The sequence below is a fragment of the Haemorhous mexicanus genome, chromosome 34, assembly GCF_027477595.1.
Source record: "Haemorhous mexicanus isolate bHaeMex1 chromosome 34, bHaeMex1.pri, whole genome shotgun sequence".
Classification (NCBI taxonomy): domain Eukaryota; kingdom Metazoa; phylum Chordata; class Aves; order Passeriformes; family Fringillidae; genus Haemorhous; species Haemorhous mexicanus.
Window position 1 is genome coordinate 2,046,009 of NC_082374.1, and position 21,346 is coordinate 2,067,354.

At 51.2% G+C, this 21,346-nt stretch overlaps 1 protein-coding gene across 1 annotated transcript in view; it reads left to right on the top strand.

Annotated features, from left to right (window-relative positions):
- The window catches only part of LOC132341008 (transcription activator BRG1-like), a 76,245-nt gene extending 55,805 nt beyond the window's left edge, over positions 1 to 20,440 (top strand). The window contains 9 exon segments of the mRNA XM_059872259.1: positions 5,071 to 5,148; positions 8,005 to 8,223; positions 10,768 to 11,018; positions 12,884 to 12,992; positions 13,706 to 13,807; positions 15,103 to 15,235; positions 16,985 to 17,057; positions 17,059 to 17,125; positions 18,311 to 20,440. Of these exon segments, the coding sequence (XP_059728242.1) occupies positions 5,071 to 5,148; positions 8,005 to 8,223; positions 10,768 to 11,018; positions 12,884 to 12,992; positions 13,706 to 13,807; positions 15,103 to 15,235; positions 16,985 to 17,057; positions 17,059 to 17,125; positions 18,311 to 18,343 (1,065 nt within the window). The 3' untranslated portion in view covers positions 18,344 to 20,440.
- Positions 20,441 to 21,346: the final 906 nt, after the last annotated feature.

The window sequence follows — 21,346 nt, forward strand, 5'->3', positions numbered from 1 at the left end:
AGTGAGATTGGAATGGCCAGGAAGGGGAAAAAATGAGATTTGAGTGGCTTAGAAGGGCCAAAAATGAGATTTCAGGGGCTTAGAAGGGCCAAAAATGAGATTTAAGTGGATAAAAATGAGATTGGAATAGGTTGGAAGGGAAAAAAATGAGATTTAAGTGGCTTAGAAGGGAAAAAAATGAGATTTCTGGGGCTAAAAATGAGATTGGAATGGTCAAAAGTGAGATTGGAATAGGTTGGAAGGGAAAAAAATGAGATTTAAGTGGTTAAAAATGAGATTGGAATGGTTAAAAGTGAGATTGGAATAGCCAGGAAGGGAAAAAAATGAGATTTGAGTGGCTTAGAAGGGCCAAAAATGAGATTTCAGGGGCTAAAAATGAGATTGGAATAGGTTGGAAGGGAAAAAAATGAGATTTAAGTGGCCAAAAATGAGAAGGGAAAAAAATGAGATTTGAGTGGCTTAGAAGGGCCAAAAATGAGATTTCAGGGGCTAAAAATGAGATTGGAATAGGTTGGAAGGGAAAAAAATGAGATTTAAGTGGCCAAAAATGAGATTGGAATGGCCAAAAGTGAGATTGGAATAGGTTGGAAGGGAAAAAAATGAGATTTGAGTGGCTTAGAAGGGCCAAAAATGAGATTTAAGTGGATAAAAATGAGATTGGAATGGCCAAAAGTGAGATTGGAATGGCCAGGAAGGGAAAAAAATGAGATTTAAGTGGCTAAAAATGAGATTGGAATAGGTTGGAAGGGAAAAAAATGAGATTTAAGTGGCTTAGAAGGGAAAAAAATGAGATTTCAGGGGCTAAAAATGAGATTGGAATGGTCAAAAGTGAGATTGGAATGGCCAGGAAGGGAAAAAAATGAGATTTAAGTGGTTAAAAATGAGATTTAAGTGGTTAAAGATGAGATTGGAATAGGTTGGAAGGGAAAAAATGAGATTTAAGGGGCTAGAAATGAGATTGGAATGGTCAAAAGTGAGATTGGAATGGCCTGAGAGTGCAAAAAATGAGATTTAAATAGCCTGGAATGGTCAAAAATGAGATTGAAATGGCTTGGAAGGGAAAAAAAAAGAGATTTAAATGGCCAAAAGTGAGATTTATGTGGCTTGGAAGGGGAAAAAATGAGATTTAAGTGGCTTAGAAGGGCCAGAAATGAGATTGGAATGGGCAAAAGTGAGATTGGAATGGCCAGGAAGGGAAAAAAATGAGATTTACGTGGCCAAAAATGAGATTGAGATGGCCAAAAGTGAGATTGAAGTGGCTTGGAAAGGAAAAAAATGAGATTTAAACAGTCAGAAAAAGCCAAAAATGAGATAGAAATGGCTTGGAAGGAGAAAAAATGAGATTTAAATGGTTAAAAATGAGATTGGAATGGCCAAAAATGAGATTTAATGGCTTGGAAAGGAAAAAAATGAGATTTAAGCAGCCTGAGAGTGGAAAAAAATGAGATTTAAATGGTCTGAAAAGGGCAAAAATGAGATTGAAATAGTTGAAAATACCAAAAATGAGGTAGGGATGGCCTAAAAAAGGCAAAAATTGCTTTAAACCAGCCTGAAAGTGACAAAAATGACCAAAAAAATGGCAAAAAATGAGATGGAAGTGACAAAAATGAGATGGAAGGGGCAGAACTGGAGGGAAAAAATGAATTAAAAGGAAATAAAAGTGGTAAAAATGAGTTTAAAACGGCCAAAAATAAAAGGAAATCGACCTGAAAATGCCCAAAAAATGGGAAAAAATTGCCTGGAAGTTGAAATTAAGGGAAAAAAAGTGAATTAAAAATGAGGAAAATTGAAAATGGGGTTGAAATTGATCCAAAGGAGGGAAAAAATGTAAAAAAAAAAAAGGAAAAATGAGTGGAAAATGAGGCAGAAAAATTAAAAATGTCCCAAAGTGAGGCAGAATCAGGTTGAAATTAAAAATCAAGAGGAAATTGGGGTGAAAAGAGCCCAAAATGGGCAAAAATGTGGGAAAAACTCGAAAAATCAGTGAAAAAATCTGTTTAAAAATGAGGAAAAAATTCTGTTTAAAGCACCCAAAAATGAGCAAAAAAGCCCATTTAAAGCACCAGAAAATATAAAAAAAAAATATTTATAATAATATTAAAAATCTATTTAAAGCAGTGGAAAATGGAGAAAAAACATATTTAAAGTACCCCAAAAAAATGAGGAAATAAGATGTTGAAAATGAGGGGAAAAAAACATTTAAAGCACCAAAAATGAGCAAAAAAAAAAGGGTTTAAATCACCCAAAAATGAGCAAAAAAATCACATTTAAATCACCCAAAAATAAGCAAAAATTCCTCGTGGAATCCACCCAAAAAACCATTTAAAGCACCCAAAAATGAGCAAAAAATACTAAAAAAAACCCCATTTAAACTCCCCAAAAATGAGCAAAAACATCCACTGAAACCACCCAAAAATGGGCAAAAAATCCCATTTAAAGCACCCAAAAATGGGCAAAAAAACCCAAAAAATCACCCAAAAAAACCCCATTGAAACCACCCAAAAATGAGCAAAAAAATCTCATTTAAAGCACCCAAAAATGGGCAAAAAATCCGCCCAAAAATGAGCAAAAAATCCACTGAAACCACCCAAAAATAAGAAAAAAACCCACCCAAAAATGAGCAAAAATCCCATTGAAACCACCCAAAAATGGGCAAAAAAACCCCAAAAATCCACGCAAAAATGAGCAAAAAATCCTATTTAAACCACCCAAAAATGAGAAAAAAAATCCTATTTAAAGCACCCAAAAATGAGACAAAAAACCCCAAAAATCCATCCAAAAAGGAGCCAAAAAAAACCCCAAAAACCACCCCAAAAATGAGCTAAAAAACCCCAAAACTTCACCCAAAAATGAGCAAAAAAATCCCATTGAAACCACCCCAAAAATGGACAAAAAAAGCCCAAAATCCCCCCAAAAATGGACAAAAAATCCATCCAAAAATGAGCAAAAAAATCCCATTGAAACCACCCAAAAATGGGCAAAAAAAACCGCAAAAAAACCCCAAAAATGAGCAAAAAATCCACCCAAAAATGGGTAAAAAAATCCAAAAACCACCCCAAAAATGGGCAAAAAATCCACCCAAAAATGGGTAAAAAAACCCCAAAAACCACCCCAAAAATGGGCAAAAAATCCACCCAAAAATGGGCAAAAAACCCCAAAAATCCACAAAAATGAGCAAAAAATCCACCCAAAAATGGGCAAAAAACCCCAAAATTTCACCCAAAAATGAGCAAAAAAATCCCACATAAAGCACCCAAAAATGGGCAATAAATCCACCCAAAAATGAGCAAAAAAAACCCAAAAATGAGCAAAAAAATCCACCAAAAAATGGGCAAAAAAATACCCATTGAAACCACCCAAAAATGAGCAAAAAACCCCAAAAATCCACCCAAAAATGGGCAAAAAATCCACCAAAAATGGGCATAAAAATCCCATTGAAGCCACCCAAAAATGGGCAAAAAATCCACCCAAAAATGAGCAAAAAATCCAGCCAAAAATGAGCAAAAAAACCCCAAAAATCCACCCAAAAATGGGCAAAAAATCCAGCCAAAAATGAGCAAAAAATCCAGCCAAAAATGAGCAAAAAAACCCAAAAATCCACCCAAAAATGAGCAAAAAATCCACCCAAAAATGAGCAAAACCACCACAAAACCCCCCCCAAAAATGAGCAAAAAAACCCAAAAATCAGCAAAAAATCCACCCAAAAATGAGCAAAAAAACCCAAAAATCAGCAAAAAATCCACCCAAAAATGAGCAAAAAATCCACCCAAAAATGAGCAAAAAAAACCCCAAAAATGAGCAAAAAATTCACCCAAAAATGAGCAAAAAATCCACCCAAAAATGAGCAAAACCACCCCAAAATCCACCCAAAAATGAGCAAAAAAATACCCAAAAATGAGCAAAAAATCCACCCAAAAATGAGCAAAAAATCCACCCAAAAATGAGCAAAAAAACCCCAAAATCCACCCAAAAATGAGCAAAAAAACCCAAAAATCAGCAAAAAATCCACCCAAAAATGAGCAAAACCACCCCAAAATCCACCCAAAAATGAGCAAAAAAATACCCAAAAATGAGCAAAAAATCCACCCAAAAATGAGCAAAAAATCCACCCAGAAATGAGCAAAACCACCCCAAAAATCCGCCCAAAAATGAGCAAAACCACCCCAAAATCCACCCAAAAATGAGCAAAAAATACCCAAAAATCAGCAAAAAATCCACCCAAAAATGAGCCAAAAATCCACCCAAAAATGAGCAAAACCACCCCAAAATCCACCCAAAAATGAGCAAAAAAACCCAAAAATCAGCAAAAAATCCGCCCTAAAATGAGCCAAAAATCCACCCAAAAATGAGCAAAACCACCCCAAAATCCACCCAAAAATGAGCAAAAAAACCCAAAAATCAGCAAAAAATCCGCCCAAAAATGAGCAAAAAATCCGCCCAAAAATGAGCAAAACCACCCCAAAATCCACCCAAAAATGAGCAAAACCACCCCAAAATCCACCCAAAAATGAGCAAAACCACCCCAAAATCCACCCAAAAATGAGGAAAAAAATACCCAAAAATCAGCAAAAAATCCACCCAAAAATGAGCAAAAAAAACCAAAAATCAGCAAAAAATCCGCCCAAAAATGAGCAAAAAATCTGCCCAAAAATGAGCAAAACCACCCCAAAATCCACCCAAAAATGAGCAAAACCACCCCAAAATCCACCCAAAAATGAGCCAAAAAATACCCAAAAATCAGCCAAAAATCCACCCAAAAACGAGCAAAACCACCCCAAAATCCACCCAAAAATGAGCAAAAAAACCCAAAAATCAGCAAAAAATCTGCCCAAAAATGAGCAAAAAATCCGCCCAAAAACGAGCAAAACCACCCCAAAAACCCCCAAAAATGAGCCAAAATCCCCCAAACCCACCCCAAAACTGACCAAGCTTGGCCCGAGGTGCCCCCAAGGCCCCCGAAGGGCCCCAGGAGGGGCAGAGGAAGCCCCGGGGGGTCCCCAGGAGGTCCCCGGGGGGGTCCCGGCGCTCTCGGGGGGCCGCGGGTGAAGCCCCAACTTTGGGTTCCCCCAGGAGGAAGACGAGGTGCCCGACGATGAGACCGTGAATCAGATGATCGCCCGGCACGAGGAGGAGTTCGACCTCTTCATGGTGAGGAGGAGGAGGAGTGGGGAGGAAGGGCAGGTGGGGTGGGAGAGGAGGAGGAGCTCCTGAGGAAGAGGAGGAGATGAGGAGGAGGAGGAGCAGGAGATGAGGAGGAAGAGGAGCAGGAGATGAGGAGGAAGAAGAGGAGGAGGAATTGAGGAGGAAGAAGAGGAGATGAGGAGGAAGAAGAGCAGGAGATGAGGAGGAGGAGATGAGGAGGAAGAAGAGCAGGAGATGGAGAGGAAGAAGAGCAGGAGCTGAGGAGGAAGAGGAGCAGGAGATGAGGAGGAGGAGGAGATGAGGAGGAAGAAGAGCAGGAGATGGAGAGGAAGAAGAGCAGGAGCTGAGGAGGAAGAAGAGCAGGAGATGAGGAGAAAGAGGAGCAGGAGATGAGGAGGAGGAGATGAGGAAGAAGAGGAGGAGCTGAGGAGGAAGAAGAGCAGGAGTTGAGGAGGAAGAAGAGCAGGAGTTGAGGAGGAAGAGGAGAAGCAGATGAGGAGGAAGAGGAGCAGATGAGGAGGAAGAGATGAGGAGGAAGAGGAGCAGGTGATGAGGCTCTTGAGAGGAGGAAGAGGAGAGGAGGAAGGACAGGAAGAGGAGGAGGAGGAGGAGGAGGAGGAGGAGGAGGAGGAGGAGGAGGAGGAGGAGGGAGGTCTCACGAGGAGGAAGAAAAAGGGGGGAGGAAGCAGAGAGTGAGAGACAAGGAGAGGAATCAGATGATCGCCCGGCACGAGGAGGAGTTCGACCTCTTCATGGTGAGGAGGAGGAGTGGGGAGGAAGGGCAGGTGGGGTGGGAGAGGAGGAGGAGGAGGTGGGAGAGGAGGAAGAGCTCCTGAGGAAGAGGAGGAGATGAGGAAGAAGAAGAGGAGGAGATGAGGAGGAAGAAGAGGAGGAGATGAGGAGGAAGAGATGAGGAGCAGAAGATGAGGAAGAGGAGGAGAGGGAGGATGGGCAGGAGAAGGAGATGGGGAAAGATGAGGAAGATCTCCTTAGGAAGAGGAGGAGGAGGAGGAGGAGATGAGGAGGAAGAGGAGCAGGAGATGAGGAGGAAGAGGAGCAGGAGATGAGGAGGAAGAGGAGGAAGAAGAGCAGGAGATGAGGAGGAAGATGAGGAGGAAGAGGAGGAGGAGATGAGGAGGAAGAGGAGGAAGAAGAGCAGGAGATGAGTAAGAGGAGATGAGGAAGATGAGCAGGTGATGAAGAAGAGCAGGAGATGAGAAGGAGGAAGAGGATGAGGAGATGAGAAGGAGGAGATGAGGAGGAGATGAGGAAGAAGAGCAGGAGTTGAGGAGGAAGAGGAGATGAGGAGGAAGAAGAGGAGGAGATGAGGAGGAGGAGATGGAGGAGGAGATGAGGAAGAAGAAGAGCAGGAGTTGAGAACAGGAACAGGAGATGAGGAAGAAGAGGAGGAGATGAAGAAGAGGAGGAGGAGATGAGGAAGAAGAGCAGGAGATGAGGAGGAGGAGGAGCAGGGGAAGAGGAAGAGGAGAAGGGCAGGAGGAGGAGATGAGGAAAGAGGAGGAAGATCTGAGGAAGAGGAGGAGGAGATGAGGACGAGAAGGAGAGGGAGGAAGGGCGGGGTGGGATGGGAAGAGGAGAGGAGATGGGAGAGGAGGAAGATCTCCTGAGGAAGAAGAGCAGGCGATCAGGAGGAAGATGAGGAGAAGTCCATTCCCACCTCAAATGGCCCTGATCCCCTCAGAAGATCCATCCCAAATCCCCATCCCAAACCCCGATCCCACCTCAGACGTCCTCAGTCCCACCTCAGATGGCCCCGATCCCACCTCAGATATCTCCGATCCCACCTCAGATATCTCCAATCCCACCTCAGATGTCCCTGATCCCACCTCAGATGATCCATCCCAGATCCCAATCCCACCTCCGATGTCCCCGATCCCACCTCAGATATCTCCGATCCCACCTCAGTTATCTCCAATCCCACCTCAGATGTCCCTGATCCCACCTCAGATGATCCATCCCAGATCCCAATCCCACCTCAGATGTCCCCAATCCCACCTCAGATGTCCTTGATCCCTCCTCAGTTATCTCCAATCCCACCTCAAATGGCCCTGATCCCACCTCAGATGATCCATCCCAGATCCCAATCCCACCTCAGATGTCCCCAAACCCACCTCGGATATCCCCAAACCCACCTCAGATGTCCCCGATCCCACCTCAGATATCTCCGATCCCACCTCAGATGTCTCCGATCCCACCTTAGATGTTCCCTCACCCCATCCCACCTCCGATGTCCCCGATCCCACCTCAGATATCTCTGATCCCACCTCAGATGTCTCCGATCCCACCTCAGATATCCCCGATCCCACCTCAGATATCTCCGATCCCACCTCAGATGTCCCCGATCCCACCTCAGATGTCCCCGATCCCACCTCAGATGCTCCCTCACCCCATCCCACCTCCGATGTCTCCAATCCCACCTCAGATATCCCTGATCCCACCTCAGATGCTCCCTCACCCCAATCCCACCTCAGATATCTCCGATCCCACCTCAGAGGTCTCCAATCCCACCTCAGATATCTCCGATCCCACCTCAGAGGTCCCCAATCCCACCTCAGATATCTCCGATCCCACCTCAGATGCTCCCTCACCCCATCCCACCTCCAATGTCCCCGATCCCACCTCAGATATCTCTGATCCCACCTCAGATATCTCCGATCCCACCTCAGATGCTCCCTCACCCCATCCTACCTCAGATATCTCCGATCCCACCTCAGAGGTCTCCGATCCCACCTCAGATATCCCCGATCCCACCTCAGATGCTCCCTCACCCCATCCCACCTCCGATGTCCCCAATCCCACCCCACCCCACCCCTCATTAACCCCTTCCCCACCTCTCTCCAGCGCATGGACCTGGACCGGCGGCGGGAGGAGGCGCGGAACCCCAAGCGGAAGCCGCGGCTGATGGAGGAGGACGAGCTCCCGTCGTGGATCCTCAAGGACGACGCCGAGGTCGAGCGCCTGACCTGCGAGGAGGAGGAGGAGAAGATGTTCGGCCGCGGCTCGCGCCACCGCAAGGAGGTCGATTACAGCGACTCGCTCACCGAGAAGCAGTGGCTCAAGGTGGGACCTGGGTGGGGACACCAGGAGAGGGTGGGAGGGGCCTAAATCTTTGTGGAGGTCCACCTTAAGTCCCAAGGATCTCAAATCCCTGTGGAGCTCCATCCCAAGGAGCCCACGAGGAGGTCGATTACAGCGACTCGCTCACCGAGAAGCAGTGGCTCAAGGTGGGACCTGGGTGGGGACACCTGGAGAGGGTGAGAAGGTCGTGGGGAGGGGCCTAAATCCCTGGGGAGGTCCATCTCAAAGATCCACCACCTCAAGGATCTCCAGTCCCAAGGATCCTAAATCCCAAGGATCGACCACCTCAAGGATCTCCAGTCCCAAGGATCCTAAATCCCTGTGGAGCTCCAATCCCAAGGATCCCAAATCCCAAGGATCGACCACCCCAAGGATCTCCAGTCCCAAGGATCCCAAATCCCTGTGGAGCTCCAATCCCAAGGATCCTAAATCCCTGGGGAGGTCCATCTCAGAGATCCACCACCTCAAGGATCTCCATTCCCAAGGATCCTAAATCCCTGTGGAGCTCCAATCCCAAGGATCCTAAATCCCTGGGGAGGTCCATCTCAGAGATCCACCACCTCAAGGATCTCCAGTCCCAAGGATCCCAATCCCAAGGGTCCACCACCTCAAGGATCTCCAGTCCCAAGGATCCTAAATCCCTGTGGAGCTCCATCCCAAGGAGCCCAAATCCTTGGGGAGGTCCATCTCAAAGATCCACCACCTCAAGGATCTCCAGTCCCAAGGATCTCAATCCCAAGGGTCCACCACCTCAAGGATCTCCATTCCCAAGGATCCCCAATCCCTGTGGAGCTCCAATCCCAAGGATCCTAAATCCCTGTGGAGCTCCAATCCCAAGGATCCTAAATCCCTGGGGAGGTCCATCTCAGAGATCCACCACCTCAAGGATCTCCAGTCCCAAGGATCCCAATCCCAAGGGTCCACCACCTCAAGGATCTCCAGTCCCAAGAATCCCAAATCCCTGTGGAGCTCCAATCCTGAGGAACCTAAATCACTGTGGAGCTTCAATCCCAAGGATCTCCAGTCCCGAGGATCTCAAATCCCTGTGGAGCTCCAATCCCAAGGATCTCCAGTCCCGAGGATCTCAAATCCCTGTGGAGCTCCAATCCCAAGGATCCTAAATCCCTGTGGAGCTCAAATACCTGTGGAGCTCCAATCCCAAGGATCCTAAATCCCAAGGATCTCCAATCCCAAGGATCCCAAATCCCAAGGATCCACCACCTCAAGGATCTCCAGTCCCAAGGATCTCCAATCCCTGTGGAGCTCCAATCCCGAGGAGCCCAAATCCCTGTGGATCTACCACCTCAAGGATCTCCAGTCCCAAGGATCCCAAATCCTCTGGATTGGGATGATCCCAAATCCCTGCAGATCCCAAACCCCTGTAGATCCTAAATCCCCTTGGCTGTCCCTCAGGCCATCGAGGAGGGCACGCTGGATGAGATCCCGGAGGAGGTCCACCAGAAGAAGCCCTCTGGGATTGGGATGATCCCAAACCCCTGTAGATCCCAAGCCCCTCTAGATCCCAAATCCCTGCAGATCCTAAATCCCCTTGGACTCCCCCCCAGGCCATCGAGGAGGGCACACTGGAGGAGATCCAGGAGGTCCACCAGAAGAAGTCCTCTGGGATTGGGATGATCCCAAACCCCTGTAGATCCCAAACCCTTGTAGATCCCAAACCCCTGTAGATCCCAAACCCCTGCAGATCCTAAATCCCTTGGACTCCCCCCCAGGCCATCGAGGAGGGCACACTGGAGGAGATCCAGGAGGTCCACCAGAAGAAGTCCTCTGGGATTGGGATGATCCCAAACCCCTGTAGATCCCAAACCCTTGTAGATCCCAAACCCCTGTAGATCCCAAACCCCTGTAGATCCCAAATCCCTTGGACTCCCCCCCAGGCCGTCGAGGAGGGCACACTGGAGGTGATCGAGGAGGAGATCCACCAGAAGAAGTCCTCTGGATTGGGATGATCCCAAACCCCTGCAGATCCCAAACCCATGTAGATCCCAAACCCCTGCAGATCCCAAACCCCTTTGGATCCTAAATCCCTTGGACTCCCCCCCAGGCCATCGAGGAGGGCACGCTGGAGGAGATCAAGGAGGAGGTCCGCCAGAAGAAATCCTCTGGATTGGGATGATCCCAAACCCCTGTAGATCCCAAACCCCTGTAGATCCCAAATCCCTGTGGATCCTAAATCCCCTTGGCTGTTCCCCAGGCCATCGAGGAGGGCACGCTGAAGGAGAGCCAGGAGGTCCACCAGAAGAAGTCCTCTGGGATTGGGATGATCCCAAACCCCTGCAGATCCCAAACCCCTGCAGATCCCAAACCCCTGCAGATCCTAAATCCCCTTGGCTGTCCCCCAGGCCATCAAGGAGGGCACACTGGAGGAGAACCAGGAGATCCTCCAGAAGAAATCCTCTGGATTGGGATGATCCCAAACCCCTGTAGATCCCAAACCCCTGTAGATCCCAAACCCCTGCAGATCCCAAACCCCTGCAGATCCTAAATCCCCTTGGACTCCCCCCCCAGGCCATCGAGGAGGGCACGCTGGAGGAGATCGAGGAGGAGGTCCGCCAGAAGAAGTCCTCTCGCAAGCGCAAGCGCGAGCCCGAGGGACCCCCGGGACCCCCGGCGGGCGGCCGCAGCCGCGACAAGGACGAGGAGAGCCGCAAGCAGAAGAAACGGGGGCGACCCCCGGCCGAGAAGTTGTCCCCGAACCCACCACCCCTGACCCGCAAGATGCGCAAGATCGTCGACGCCGTCATCAAGTACAAGGACAGGTGAGGAGGACACCTGGTGGTGGGAGGTTCCTGGAGGTTCTAGGTGGGTCTGGAGGTTCCTGTTCATCAAGTACAAGGACAGGTGAGGAGGACACCTGGTGGTGGGAGGTTCCTGGAGGTTCCTGGAGGTTCTAGGTGGGTCTGCAGGTTCCTGGAGGTTCTAGGTGGGTCTGCAGGTTCCTGGTGGTTCCTGGAGGGTTTCTGAAGGTTCTAGGTGGGCCTGGAGGTTCCTGTTCATCAAGTACAAGGACAGGTGAGGAGGACACCTGGTGGTGGGAGGTTCCTGGAGGTTCTAGGTGGGTCTGGAGGTTTCTGGAGGTTCTAGGTGGGTGTGCAGGTTCCTGGTGGTTCCTGGAGGGTTTCTGAAGGTTCAAGGTGGGCCTGGAGGTTCCTGTTCATCAAGTACAAGGACAGGTGAGGAGGACACGTGGTGATGGGAGGTTCCTGGAGGTTCCTGGAGGTTCTAGGTGGGCCTGGAGGTTCCTAGAGGTTCCTGGAGGAACCTGGAGGTTCCTGGCCATCATCAAGTACAAGGAGAGGTGAGGAGGACACCTGGTGGTGGGAGGTTCCTGGAGGTTCTAGGTGGGTCTGGAGGTTCCTGGAGGGTTTCTGGAAGTTCTGGGTGGGTCTGGAGGTTCCTGGAGGTTCCAGAAGATGATGAGATGTTGAGGAGAAGGATAAGGGGATGATGAGGATGAGGATGATGAGATTGATGAGATGATGAGGATGACGACGAGGATGATGAGATAATGAGGATGAGGATGATGAGGATGAGGATGATGAGGATGAGGATGAGGACAATGGGAGGATGATGATGATATGACGATGATGATGATGACGAGGATGATGAGATGATGAGGATGATGAGATGATGGGGACAATGGGAGGATGATGATGATGAATAGGAAGAGGACAAGGATGATGAGATGATGAGGATCACAAGATGATGAGGATGAGGACAATAGGATGATGATGATGATGGCGAGGATGATGAGATGATGGGGACAATGGGATGATGATGAGGACGAGGATGAGGAGGATGAGGACAATGGGATGATGATGAGGACGATGGTGATGATGAGGATGATGAGATAATGAGGACGATGAGATGATGACAATGGGATGATGATGAGGAGGATGACGAGGATGATGAGACAGTGAGGACAATGGGATGATGATGATGAGGATGATGAGATGATGGGGACAGTGGGATGATGATGATGATGATGATGATGATGATAATGATAATGATGATGAGAACGAGGATGATGAGATGATGGGGACAATGGGATGATAATGATGATGATGATGATGGGATGATGATGATGAGAATGAGGATGATGAGATGGTGAGGACAATAGGATGAAGAGGAGGAGGAGGAGGAGGATGAGGTAATGAGAACGATGAGATGATGAAGATGAGGGCAATGGGATGATGATGAGGATGAGGATGAAGGGATGATGAGGATGATGGGACGATGAGGATGAGGATGATGAGATGAGGTCGATGAGATGATGAGGATGAGAGCAATGGGATGATGATGATGATGATGATGGTGAGGATGACGAGGATGATGAGATGATGATGGGATGATGATGATGAGAATGAGGATGATGAGATGGTGAGGACAACGGGATGAAGATGAGGAGGAGGAGGAGGATGAGGATGATGAGATGATGAGGATGATGAGATAATAAGGACGATGAGATGATGAGGATGGGGACGATGGGATGATGATGGGATGATGATGATGATGAGAACAAGGATGATGAGATGGTGAGAACAGTGGGATGATGATGATGATGATGATGATGATGAAGAAGAGGAGGAGGAAGGCCACCCCTCACGCCCGTTTCCCCCCGCAGCAGCAGCGGGCGGCAGCTGAGCGAGGTCTTCATCCAGCTCCCGTCGCGCAAGGAGCTCCCGGAGTACTACGAGCTCATCCGCAAGCCCGTGGACTTCAAGAAGATCAAGGTACTGGGATCCACCGGGATCTGCTGGGATCCACCGGGATCCACTGGGGCCCACCTGGATCTGCTGGGGCCCACCTGGATCTGCTGGGGCCCACCTGGATCCACTGGGGTCCACTGAGATCCACCAGGATCTGCTGGGGTCCACCAGGATTCACCAGGGTCCACTGGGATCTACTGGGGTCCACTGGGATCCACTGGGGTCCACCTGGATCTACTGGGGTCCACCTGGATCCACTGGGGTCCACCTGGATCCACTGGGGCCCACCTGGATCTGCTGGGGTCCACCAGGGTCCACCAGGATCTACCAGGGCCTGCTAGGATCCGCTTGGATCTCCTGGGATCCACCAGAATCTCCTGGGATCCACCAGGATGTACTGGGATCCACCAGGATGTACTGGGGTCCACTGGGATCCACCAGGGCCCACCACCAGGATTCACTGGGGCCCACCTGGATCCACTGGAATCTCCTGGGGATCCACCAAGATCCAAGGGATCCACCAGGGTCCGCTGAGGTCCACCAGGATCCAGAGGGGTCCACTGGGATCCACCAGTGGATGCTGGTGGGTCTGGAGGTTCCTGGAGGTTCTCCTGGGGTCCACCAGGACCCACTGAGATCCACTGGGGTCTCCTGGGGTCCAGCAGGATCCACTGGGGTCCACCAGGATCTCCTGAGGTCCACCAGGCCCCACGCTGAGCCCGGTTCCTCCTGCCCAGGAGCGGATCCGGAACCACAAGTACCGGAGCCTGAACGACCTGGAGAAGGACGTGATGCTGCTGTGCCAGAACGCCCAGACCTTCAACCTGGAGGGCTCCCTGGTAGGACAACCCGGAGGGGACAACCTGGGGAGGACAACCTGGGGTGGGGTGGGACCTGGGAGGGGCTCAGGTGGCACCTGGGAGGGGCTCAGGTGGCACCTGGAGAAGGACGTGATGCTGCTCCAGACCTTCAACCTGGAGGGCTCCCTTGTAGGACAACCTGGAGGGGACAACCTGGGGAGGACAACCTGGTGTGGGGTGGGACCTGGGAGGGGCTCAGGTGGGACCTGGGAGGAGCTCAGGTGGGACCTGGAGAAGGACGTGATGCTGCTGTGCCAGAACGCGCAGACCTTCAACCTGGAGGGCTCCCTGGTAGGACAACCTGGGCTGGGGTGGGACCTGGGAGACACCTGAGATGGCACCTGGGGTGGCCAGGAGTGACCAGGACTGAACATGAGTGACCATGAGTGACCATGATGACCATGACTGACCATGGGTGACCAGGACTGACCATGGGTGACCATGGGTGACCATGGGTGACCATGGGTGACCAAGAGTGACCAAGAGTGACCATGGGTGACCAGGATGACCATGGGTGACCATGGGTGACCAAGAGTGACCAAGAGTGACCATGACTGACCATGACTGACCATGGGTGACCATGGGTGACCATGATGACCATGACTGACCATGGGTGACCATGGGTGACCAAGAGTGACCATGGGTGACCATGAGTGACCATGGGTGACCATGAGTGACCATGAGTGACCATGGGTGACCATGGGTGACCATGAGTGACCATGGGTGACCATGGGTGACCATGAGTGACCATGGGTGACCATGGGTGACCATGAGTGACCATGAGTGACCATGACTGACCATGAGTGACCATGGGTGACCATGAGTGACCATGACTGACCATGGGTGACCAAGACTGACCATGAGTGACCATGAGTGACCATGAGTGACCAAGAGTGACCATGGGTGACCATGACTGACCATGGGTGACCAAGAGTGACCATGGGTGACCATGATGACCATGAGTGACCATGACTGACCAAGAGTGACCATGGGTGACCATGAGTGACCAAGACTGACCATGAGTGACCATGGGTGACCATGAGTGACCAAGAGTTACCAGGATGACCAAGAGTGACCATGAGTGACCATGGGTGACCAGGACTGACCATGGGTGACCAAGACGGACCATGAGTGACAATGGTTGACCAGGACTGACCAGGATGACCATGACTGACCATGGGTGACCATGGGTGACCATGATGACCATGACTGACCATGGGTGACCATGGGTGACCAAGAGTGACCGTGGTGACCGGGGTGTCCCGCCTGCGCAGATCTACGAGGACTCCATCGTGCTGCAGTCGGTGTTCACCAGCGTGCGGCAGAAGGTGGAGAAGGAGGAGGAGAGCGACGGCGAGGAGAGCGAGGAGGAGGAGGAGGGCGAGGAGGAAGGCTCCGAGTCCGAGGGTGCGCCTGGGGATCCGTGGGATCCGTGGGATCGGTGGGATCGATGGGATGGGATCGGTGGGATGGGATGGGATCCATGGGATCAATGGGATGGGATCAATGGGGTCGATGGGTTGGGATCAATGGGATGGGATGAGATCAATGGGATCCATGGGATCAACGGGATGGATCAATGGGATGGGATAGGATCAATGGGGTCGATGGGTTGGGATCAATGGGATGGGATAGGATCAATGGGATCAATGGAATCAACGGGATGGATCAATGGGATGGGTTGGGTTCAATGGGATGGGATCAATGGGATCAATGGAATCAATGGGATGGGATCAATGGAATCAATGGGATGGGATCAATGGGATCAATGGAATCAATGGGATGGGATCAATGGAATCAATGGGATGGGATCAATGGGATCAATGGAATCAATGGGATGGGATCAATGGAATCAATGGGATGGGATCAATGGGATGGGATGAGATCAATGGGATCAATGGGATCAATGGGATGGATCAGTGGGATGGGATGGGATCTATGGAATCAATGTGATGGGATGGGATCAGTGGGTTGGGGTCAATGGGATGGGATGAGATCAATGGGATCAGTGGGATGGATGGGTTGGGATGGGATCAATGGGATCCATGGGATCAATGGGATGGGATGGGATCTATGGCATCAATGTGATGGGATGGGATCAATGGGATCAATGGGTTGGGGTCAATGGGATGGGATGAGATCAATGGGATCAATGGGATCCATGGGATCAACGGGATGGATCAATGGGATGGGATGGGATCTATGGAATCAATGTGATGGGATGGGATCAATGGGATCAATGGGTTGGGGTCAATGGGATGGGATGAGATCAATGGGATCCATGGGATGGATGGGTTGGGATGGGATCCATGGGATCCATGGGATCAACGGGATGGATCAATGGGATGGGATGGGATCAGTGGGATGGTTTGGGATCAATGGGATGGGATCAGTGGGATCAAGGGGATGGGATCAATGGGATGGGATCAATGGAATCCATGGGATCAACGGGATGGATCAATGGGTTGGGATGGGATCAGTGGGATCCATGGCATCAATGGGATGGGATCCATGGCATGGGATCCATGGGATCAATGGGATGGATCAATGGTATGGGACCCATAGGATCAATGGGGTGGGATGGAATCCATGGGATGGGATCAATAGGATGGGATGGAATCAATGGGATCCATGGGATCAATGGGATGGGATGCGATCAATGGGATCCATTGGATCAATGGGATGGGATGGGATCAATGGGATCAGTGGGATCAATGGGATGGGATCGATGGGATGGGATGGGATGGGATCAATGAGGTCAGTGGGATGGATCAATGGGATCAATAGGAACAATGGGATGGGATCAATGGGATCCATGGGATGGGATAGGATGGCATCCGTAGGGTCAATGAGATCCATGGGATGGGATCTGGGATGGGGTTGGAATGGGATCAGTGGGATCTGGGATGGGATCTGGGATGGGATCAGTGGGATCTGGGATGGGATTGGGATGGGATCTGGGATGGGATCAGTGGGATCTGGGATGGGATTGGGATGGGATCTGGGATGGGATCAGTGGGATCTGGGATGGGATCAATGGGCTCTGGGATGGGATCTGGGATGGGATCAGTGGGATCTGGGATGGGATCTGGGATGGGATCTGGGATGGGACGGGGGCCCGGGCTGACTGGGAGGCTCTGCCCCCCCCTCCCCCAGCCCGCTCGGTGAAGGTGAAGATCCGCCTGGGCCGCAAGGAGAAGGTTCCGGAACGCGGCAAGGGCCGGCGCCGGGGGGGGGCGGGGGGGGCGGCCCAAACCCCTCCTGAGCGACGACGAGAGCGAGGACGAGCAGGAGGAGGTGAGGGGGGCCTGGAGGGATCCCAGATCCCGGCAGAGATCCCAGATCCCAAATCCTGGCAGTGAGCCCAAATCCCTCATCCTGAACCCCCCCACCCCCCCAAATTCTGAACCCAAAATCCTGAACCCCCCAAATCCCATCCTGAACCCCAAATCCCCACCCCTAAATCCTGGACACCCCCAAATCCCCTCCTGAACCCCCCAAATCCTGACCCCAGAATCTCGTCCTGACCCCCAAATCCTGACCCCCCCAAATCCCATCCTGAACCCCCAAATCCCATCCTGACCCCCCAAATCCTGACCCCAGAATCTCGTCCTGACCCCCAAATCCCGACCCCCCCCAAATCCTGAACTCCAAATCCTGACCCCCAAATCCTGACCCCCAAATCCTGACCCCCCAAATCCTGAACCCCCCAAATCCCATCCTGAATCCCCAAATCCCATCCCGACCCCCCCAAATCCCATCCTGACCCCCTCAAATCCCATCCTGACCCCCCCAAATCCCATCCTGACCCCCCAAATCCTGACCCCCAAATCCCATCCTGACCCCCAAATCCCATCCCAACCCCCCCCAAATCCCATCCTGAACCCCCAAATCCCATCCCAACCCCCCCAAATCCTGACCCCCAAATCCCATCCTGAACCCCCAAATCCCATCCTGAACCCCCAAATTTCTCATCCTGACCCCCCCAAATCCTGACCCCCAAATCCCATCCCAACCCCCCCCAATCCTGACCCCCAAATCCCATCCTGAACCCCCCAAATCCTGACCCCCAAATCCCATCCTGAACCCCCCAAATCCTGACCCCCAAATCCCATCCTGAACCCCCAAATCCCATCCCAACCCCCCCCAAATCCCATCCTGACCCCCCAAATCCCATCCTGAACCCCAAATTTCCCATCCTGACCCCCCAAATCCTGACCCCCAAATCCCATCCCAACCCCCCCCAATCCTGACCCCCAAATCCCATCCTGAACCCCCCAAATCCTGACCCCCCCCAAATCCTGAACCCCCCAAATCCCATCCTGACCCCCCAAATCCTGAACCCCCAAATCCTGACCCCCCCAAATCCTGACCCCCCAAATCCTGAACCCCCCAAATCCCATCCTGACCCCCCAAATCCCATCCTGACCCCCCAAATCCCATCCTGACCCCCCTAAATCCTGACCCCGTCTCCCTCCCCAGGATCGCTCCGGCAGCGGCACCGAGGACGACTGACCCCGAACATTCCACGGCTCCAGAGCTCTGAGAACCCCCCAAAAAAACCCCCCAGGACCCCCCAAAAATCCCCCCCGAATTCCCCCTCCCCTCCCCCACCGTAGCTCCGACGGCAGCGACGCCGGAATTCCCAAAAATCCTGAAAAATCCCCAAAAAAACGAAAAAAACCCCAAAAAAATTCCCCAACCTCGCCCGTATTTATAGCTGGGTCAGCCCAGGTGGGCCTGGGTTGGCCTGGATTGGTCCTGGATTGGCCCAGATGGTCCCAGGTTGTCCCAGCTCCAGATTGTCCCAGGTTTGGGTGGTCCAGAGTGATCCAAACCATCCTGGATCATCCTAAATCCATCCTGGATCATCTTAAATCCATCCTGGGTTGGTCCTAAATCCATCCTGGACCATCCCAGGTGGTCCTGGATTGGCCTGGGTTGGTCCTGGTTTGGCCTGGATTGGCCCAGATGGTCCCAGGTTGTCCCAGATCCAGATTGTCCCAAGTTTGGATGGTCCAGAGTGATCCAGAACATCCTGGGTTATCCTAAATCCTCTTGGATCATCTTAAATCCATCCTGGGTTGGTCCTAAATCCATCCTGGGTCAGCCCTGGTGGGCCTGGATTAGCCTGGGTTGGCCCAGATGGTCCCAGGTTGTCCCAGATCCAGATTATCCCAGGTTTGGATGGTCCAGAGTGATCCAGACCATCCTGGGTTGGTCCTAAATCCATCCTCGACCATCCCAGGTGGGCCTGGGTTGGTCCTGGGTTGGCCCAGATGGTCCCAGGTTGTCCCAGATCCAGATTGTCCCAGGTTTGGATGGTCCAGAGCGATCCAGACCATCCTGGGTTGGTCCTAAATCCATCCTGGACCATCTTAAACCCTTCTGGATCATCCTAAATCCATCCTGGACCATCCTAAATCCATCCTGGATCACCTGAGCTCAGCCTTGGATTGTCCTGGGTGGTCCTAAATCCTCTTGGATCATCTGAAACCCTCCTGGGTCATCTTAAATCCATCCTGGGATGGTCCTAAACCCGTCCTGGATCATCCTAAATCCTCTTGGATCACCTTAAACCCTTCTGGATCATCCTAAATCCTCCTGGATCCTCTTAAACCCATCCTGGGTCATCTTAAACCCTTCTGGACCATCCCAAATCCATCCTGGTGATCCCAAACCCATCCTGGACCATCCTAAACCCATCCTGGACCATCCCAAACCCTTCTGGACCATCCCAAACCCTTCTGGACCAGCCTAAATCCATCCTGGTGGTCCTAAATCTATTCTGGACCATCCTTAAGCCATCCTGGACCATCCTAAATCCCTTTGGACCAGCCTAAATCCATCCTGGGTTGGTCCTAAATCCATCCTGGACCATCCTAAATCCATCCTGGACCATCCCAAATCCATCCTGGTGGTCCTAAATCCATCCTGGACCATCCCAAATCCATCCTGGTGGTCCTAAATCCATCCTGGACCATCCCAGATCCATCCTGGTGGTCCTAAATCCATCCTGGACCATCCCAGATCCATCCTGGACCATCCCAAACCCTTCTGGACCATCCCAGATCCATCCTGGACCATCCCAGATCCATCCTGGACCATCCCAGATCCATCCTGGACCATCCCAGATCCATCCTGGACCATCCCAAACCCTCCTGGACTATCCCAAATCCATCCTGGACCATCCCAAATCCATCCTGGACCATCCCAAATCCATCCTGGACCATCCCAGATCCATCCTGGTGGTTCTAAATCCATCCTGGACCATCCCAGATCCATCCTGGACCATCCCAGATCCATCCTGGTGGTCCTAGATCCATCCTGGACCATCCCAGATCCATCCTGGACCATCCTAAATCCATCCTGGTGGTCCTAAATCCATCCTGGACCATCCCAGATCCATCCTGGACCATCCCAGATCCATCCTGGACCATCCCAGATCCATCTGGGATCAGCTGAGCTCAGCCTTGGATCATCCTGGACCATCTCCCCCCACCTGGGTGGTCCCAGGTGGTCCCGGCCCATCCCCCACCCCCCAGCCCGGCCCTGTCGCTGTCCCTGGGTTCCCCACAGCCGAGAATTAATTAATAAATTAATCCAACGGGAGCCGAGTCGACAGTTAATTAATGGGTTAATTAATGAGTTCATTGATCCAGCGGGAGCAGGGTCGAGAATTAATGAATGAATTAATGAAGGGGAGGGGGGGGGAATTGGGGTTCCTGAGGGGATTTTGGGGGATTTTGGGGCTCCCTGAGAGAGGAAATTTGGGATTTTGGGGTTCCCTGGGTGGGGATTTGGGGTTCCTGAGTTTTTGGGGGGATTTTGGGGATCTTTCGGAGGAAAATTTGGGTTCCAGAGGAGTTTTTGGGGTGATTTTTGGGGATTTTGGGGCTTCCTGAGAGAGGAAATTTGGGATTTTGGGGTTCCCTGGGTGGGAATTTGGGGTTCCAGAAGAGTTTTTGGATTGATTTTGGGGATTTTGGGCTCCTTCGGAGGAAAATTTGGGTTCCAGAGGAGTTTTTGGGGGGATTTTGGGGCTCCCTGGGGGGAGAATTGGGGTTCCAGAGGGGTTTTTTGGGGTGATTTCGGGGATTTTGGGGCTCCTTCGGAGGAAAATTTGGGCTCCAATGGAGTTTTGGGGTGATTTTGGGGTTCCCTGGGTGGAGAATTTGGGTTCAAGAGGAATTTTTGGGGTGATTTTGGGACTCCCTGGGGGGTTTGGTGTTCCAGAAGATTCTCGGGGGTGTTTTTGGGGTGACTCGGGATGGAAAATGGGAATATGGAGCCCCTTCCTCTTTTTCCCTCCCCTTTTCCCGGTTTTTCCTTCCCGTTATCCCGGATTTCTCTCCCGCTTTCCCTCCCTTTTTTGCCGGATTTCCTTCCCGGTTTCCCGCCCCTCATTCCCGGTTTCCCGCTCCTCTTTTCCGGTTTCATCTCCCGGTTTTCCCCCTTTTATCCCGGTTTTCCCTCTCTCTTTTCCCGCCCCTCATTCCCGGTTTTCCTCACGGTTTT